Source organism: Salmo trutta, chromosome 6 (genome assembly GCF_901001165.1).
Source record: "Salmo trutta chromosome 6, fSalTru1.1, whole genome shotgun sequence".
Classification (NCBI taxonomy): domain Eukaryota; kingdom Metazoa; phylum Chordata; class Actinopteri; order Salmoniformes; family Salmonidae; genus Salmo; species Salmo trutta.
In genome coordinates this window covers 10,201,595-10,207,758 of record NC_042962.1, presented here as the reverse complement: position 1 = coordinate 10,207,758, position 6,164 = coordinate 10,201,595, and the positions used below count along the sequence as shown (strand labels likewise).

At 45.8% G+C, this 6,164-nt stretch overlaps 1 protein-coding gene across 4 annotated transcripts in view; it reads right to left on the bottom strand.

The window, feature by feature from the left end:
• LOC115195395 (catenin delta-2-like) overlaps positions 1-6,164 on the bottom strand; it is a 562,679-nt gene that overhangs the window by 314,383 nt on the left and 242,132 nt on the right. For all 4 annotated transcript variants that reach the window (XM_029755212.1, XM_029755211.1, XM_029755213.1 and 1 more), the window contains one exon: positions 162-334. In XM_029755212.1, the coding sequence (XP_029611072.1) occupies positions 162-334 (173 nt within the window). The remainder of the gene's footprint in view (positions 1-161; positions 335-6,164) is intronic.

Here is a 6,164-nt window from a genome sequence, read left to right as displayed (position 1 = left end):
GTCTACTGTATATTCAAAACCTTCCGGTAGCCAGATGAGGGTAACTTTATCTTAGAGCTATGATTTAACAGCATTATAAGAACAAACTCATCACAATCATCACCTTCATCATCATCATCATCATCATCATCACCACCTTCCTCATTGTCTTGGTGACCTACCTGGTTGTAGCTGTGCACGGCCCCACCGACTTGTCCGCTGCGCTGTGGCGTTGCCGCGGCAGCGCTGTCACTAAGGGCGAGGGTCTGGTTGCTATGGTAGCTGGCGGAGTACTGGAGTGAAGCCTCTGGGGTGGAGTTAAGCTGCAAAGAACTCTGGGAAAGAAGAGAGGGACCTGAGGAGATAGATAGAGAGAGAGAGAGAGAGAGAGAGAGAGAGGAGAGGGGAGCCAGAGAGAGACAGAGAAAGCAAGAGAGAGGGGGAGGGAGAGGAGACAGCGAGAGAGAGAGAGAGACAGAGAGAGAGAGAGACAAAGAGAGACAGAGAGAGAAAGAGAGAAAGAGAGAGGGAGAGAGAGAGAGATGCAGCTATTTAGAACAGGCAGTGCTGCATTTCAGCCCTTGGTGAGTTTGAAAAAGAATACATAATTAATCAGGAGAGGGAGAGGAGCAAAAGTAGGGGGGTGGAAGGGGAAGAAGAAGAGAAGAGAAAGAAGTGATGGAGAGAAGGAAAGACGAAGAAAGGAGGATGGGTGAAGAGAAGGAGAGAAGAGGAGTGTAAAGTAGAAAAAAGTGGAAGGCAGAAGGAGTATGTAAGTTGAGCTCAGATAGAGTAGAGGAGAGGAGAGGAGAAGGAGAGAGGAGGAGAGTGGAGGAGACAGGAGAGCTCAGATAGAGGAGAGGAGAGGAGAGGAGAGGAGAGGAGAGGAGAGGAGAGGAGAGGAGAGGAGAGGAGACAGGAGAGCTCAGATAGAGGAGATGAGCGGAGGAGAGAGGAGGGGAGAAGGAGAGAGGAGAGGAGGAGAGAATGAGAGGAGAGGAGGAGGAGATCTCAGCTAGAGGAGAGGAGAGGATGAGGGGAGAGGAGGGGAGGAGGAGATCTCAGCTAGAGGAGAGGAGTGGAGGAGGAGAGAGGAGAGGAGAAGGAGAGCTCAGATAGAGGAGAGGAGCAGAGGAAGAGAGAAGAGAGGAGAAGGAGAACTCAGATAGAGGAGAAGAGCGGAGGAGGAGAGGAGAAGGATAGCTCATATATAGGAGAGGGCGGAGGAGGAGAGGAGAAGGAGAGGAGAAGGAGAGCTCAGACAGAGGACAGGAGTGGAGGAGAGAGGAGGTGAGAAGGAGAGAGGAGAAGGGGGGGAAGTTGAGCTCAGATAGAGGAGAGGAGCGGAGGAGGAGAGAGGAGAGGAGAAGGGGGGGGAAGTTGAGCTCAGATAGAGGAGAGGAGCGGAGCAGGAGAGGAGAGGATGGGAGAAGGAGAGCTCAGATAGAGGGGAGGAACGGAGGAAGAGAGAGGAGAGAAGAAGGGGAAAGGAGAGGAGGAGGAGAAGGAGAGGAGAGGAAGAGAGATTAATGGAGAGAATGGGTTGAGAGGAGATGAGGAGAGGAGAGGAGTTGAGGAGAGAGAGAGAGAGAGTGAAAGAGCAGAGAGGAGAGGAGAGGAGAGGAGAGGAGAGGGATGGTGAGAAACTGGTCTTAGGAAAGTTAGTGAGAATGCATATATCTTTTTAATCACAGCTCTCTCTCTTTTTCTCTCTATATTTCTGTCATTTATGCGTTGGCGTCTCAGCCCATAATATCTTAATTTGTCATCTGGGCTGTGTGGAGTGATGTCACTTTCAACTGGGGCATGTTTAAACACCCACCCACCCACCCACCCACCCACACACACACACACACACACACACACACACACACACACACACACACACACACACACACACACACACACACACCCACACACACACACACACACACACACACACACACACACACACACACACACACACACACACTAGTGCAAGTTTACACTATCAGTCTCCATCAGCATCAGAACGCTAAGCATTCTGGGTAGAGGGGATTGCCTTTCTCTCACCACACAACACACTCCATTAGAGAGCAACAATCTGCCTGGACTAGAGGGAATACACACTAACACACTCCAATTGAGAGGAGCTCTGCCGGGTGAAGAGGCATCTCTTTGGAGAGAACAAAACTGCTGTGTCCTTCGTCACACACAGAGGGATGGGGGCAGTGAGGGATCTGGGTTTGTCAATGCCACTTAGATATTTGACCTTGTAGTTAGATCGTTTACCTGGCAGTTAGATCGTCGACTTGGTAGTTAGATCGTTGACCTGGCGGTTAGATTGTTGACTTGGTAGTTAGATCATTGACCTGGCAGTTAGATCGTTGACTTGGTAGTTAGATCGTTGTCTTGGTAGTTAGATCGTTAACATGGCAGTTAGATCGTTGACCTGGCAGTTAGATCATTGACTTGGTAGTTAGATCGTTGACCTGGTAGTTAGATCGTTGACCTGGTAGTTAGATCGTTGACCTGGCAGTTAGATTGTTGACTTGGTAGTTAGATCGGTGACCTGGCAGTTAGATCGTTGATCTGGTTGTTCGATCGTTGACATGGTAATTGGATCTTTGGCCTGGCAGTTAGATCATTGACCAGGTACAGTTGAAGTTGGAAGTTTACATACACCTTAGCCAAATACATTTGAACTCAGTTTTTCACAATTTCTGACATTAAATCAAAGTAAAAAGCCCTATCTTAGGTCAGTTAGGATCTCCACTTTAATGTAAGAATGTGAAATGTCAGAATAATAGTAGAGAGAATGATTTATTTCAGCTTTTATTTCTTTCATCACATTCCCAGTGGGTCAGAAGTTTACATACACTCAATTAGTATTTGGTAGCATTGCCTTTCACTTGTTTAACTTGGGTCAAACGTGTTGGGTAGCCTTCCACAAGCTTACCACAATAAGTTGGGTGAATTTTGGCCCATTCCTCCTGACAGAGCTGGTGTAACTGAGTCAGGTTTGTAGGCCTCCATGCTCGCACACACTTTTTCAGTTGTGCCCACATATTTTCTATGGGATTGAGGTCAGGGCTTTGCGATGGCCACTCCAATACCTTGACTTTGTTGTCCTTAAGCCATTTTTCCACAACTTTGGAATTATGCTTGGGGTCATTATCCATTTGGAAGACCCATTTGCGACCAAGCTTTAACTTCCTGACTGATGTCTTGAGATGTTTCTTCAATATTTCCACATAATTGTCCTACCTCATGATGCAATCTATTTTGTGAAGTGAACCAGTCCCTCCTGCAGCAAAGCACCCCCACAACATGATGCTGTCACTCCTTGCTTCACGGTTGGGATGGTGTTCTTCGGCTTGCAAGCGTCCCCCTTTTTCCTCCAAACATAACAATGGTCATTATGGCCAAACAGTTCTATTTTGTTTCATCAGACCAGAGGACATTTCTCCAAAAAGTACGATCTTTGTCCCCATGTGCAGTTGCAAACCGTAGTCTGGCTTTTTTATGGCGGTTTTGGAGCAGTGGCTTCTTCCTTGCTGAGCGGCCTTTCAGGTTATGTCGATATAGGATTCGTTTTACTGTGAATATAGATACTTTTGTACCCGTTTTCCTCCAGCATCTTCACAAGGTCCTTTGCTGTTGTTCTGGGATTGATTTGCACTTTTCGCACCAAAGTACGTTCAGCTCTAGGAGACAGAATGTGTCTCCTTCTTCAGTGGTATGACGGCTGCATGGTCCCACGGTGTTTCTACTTGCGTACTATTGTTTGTACATATGAACGTGGTACCTTCAGGAGTTTGGAAATTGCTCCCAAGGATGAACCAGACTTGCAGAGGTCTACATTTTTGTTCTGAGGTCTAGGCTGATTTCTTTAGATTTTCCCATGATGTCAATCAAAGAGGCACTGAGTTTGAAGGTAGGCCTTGAAATACATCCACAGGTACACCTCCAATTGACTCAAATGATGTCAATTAGCCTATCAGAAGCTTCTAAAGCCATACTTTTCTGGAATGTTCCAAGTTGTTTAAAGGCAAAGTCAACTTAGTGTATGTAAACTTCTGACCCACTGGAATTGTGATACAGTGAATTATAAGTGAAATAATCTGTCTGTAAACAGTTGTTGGAAAGTATACAAAGTAGAGGTCCTAACAGACTTGCCAAAACTATAGTTTGTTAACAAGAAATTTGTGGAGTGTTTGAAAAACGAGTTTTAATGACTCCAACCTAAGTGTATGTAAACTTCCGACGATAATTTGACCTGTGCTGTATCTTACTCTGCTTAATATTTTTAATACAGAGGCTATTCTTATTCCCCCTATTGAAGAGCCTCTCTCGCTCTCTCTCTCTCTCTCTCTCTCTCTCTCTCCCTCTCTCTCTCTCTCTCCCTTTTTCTCGCTTTGTTTATGTGAGTATAGCACACAACCACACACTGACAAGCACATACACCACACATACACACTGACACACACCACACACACACTGAGCCACTTTGACGTATTCTGACATTTAGTTGAAAGCAGTGTGTGCTTCCCCAGAGATGCTTGTAGGACAATAGGAGATTTACATTTTTCTACATAATCTTCAACAGGAAACTACAGCCTTTTTACCATCTCAGGAACTCAACATGGAGGGCTTCACTTGGTTCTCTGTTCTTCAGTTCAACTGTCTTCTTTTTAGAAATGCTAGCTACATCTCTACACAAGTTTAACCCTCCATTTTGTCTCATTTTGCTGAAAGCCTGGGAATCCCTTCACTTCACCCCTGAACCCCTTCTGCTACCAACATCAATATGAGCGAGAAGACTATTCTATCGTTCCTCTGTCTTTGTGTAGTGTGGGATTAAAACTACCTGCAGCGGTGTTTCAGAGCATCCTCCTCTCCTCTCCTCTCCTCTCCTCTCCTCTCCTCTCCTCTCCTCTCCTCTCCTCTCCTCTCCTCTCCTCTCCCCTCTCCCCTCTCCCCTCCCCTTCCCTCCCCTCTCCTCTCCTCTCCTCTCCTCTCCTCTCCTCTCAACTCCTCTCCTTTCCTCTCCTCTCCTCCACCCATCTCCTCTTTTCCTTCACAAAATACTTTTCTTTTAATCCAGATTCCACCCTGGTTCCTATGAATTATTAAACACACGTCACTTTTTTTGCTTCACAGGGAGAGGGGGAATGTCACACACACACACACACACACACACACACACACACACACACACACATACACACACACAAGTCTGTATCTTTTGTTCTGTATAAGAGCTTTTTGTATAATATCAAGGTTGACGGATAGAGGAAAACCCAAACCTGGGGTTTCTGTTCTTTCCAACCAAATGGTCCCTTCTCCTCTCAGTGGACTGACTGTCATTGTGAAAACATTTCAAAATTCAGGAACAGACGGTAACATCTGACACCTTTTGCCCCTGAGGAGACCGAAAAGATTTGCCATGGGTCCCCAGATCCTCAAAAAGTTCTACAGCTGCACCATCGAGAGCATCCTGACCAGTTGTATCACCGACTGGTTTGGCAACTGCTCGGCATCTGACCGTAAGGCAATATAGAAGGTAGTGCGTACGGCCCAGTACATCAGGACATCTATACTAGGCGGTGTCAGAGGAAGGCCAAAAATAATGTCAGACTTCAGTCACCCAAGTCATAGACTGTTCTCTCTGCTTCCGCACGGGACGCGGTACCAGAGCGCCATGTCTAGGACCAAAAAGCTTCTACCCCCATGTCACAATACTGCTGAACAATTAACCAAATGGCCACAGGGACTATTTACACTATTTACTACTTACTTTGTTTTTACATTGCTGATACCCTTCCTACATGTACAAATTCCCTCTACTAACCGGTGCCCCTGCACATACTGGTACCCCCTGTCTATAGCCTCGTTATTATTATTTTATTGTGTTACTTTTTATAATTTTTTACTTTAGTTTATTTGGTAAATATTTTCTTAACTCTATTTATTGAACTGCATTGTTGGTTAAGGGCTTGTAAGTAAGCATTTCACATTGTCATGACGTTGGCCTGTAGGTAAGATTTATGACCCTCATAAATCCCTTTCTCCCTTCCCTCTCTCTCTTGACTCTACAGAAGGACTCTTGAAGAGCCTTTGTTAAACATAGAGAGTCTGGGAACATCAAACGGTGGGGGGAAAGGAACCATACTTCGGTAATCCAACCAGTTGAAAATAAGCGT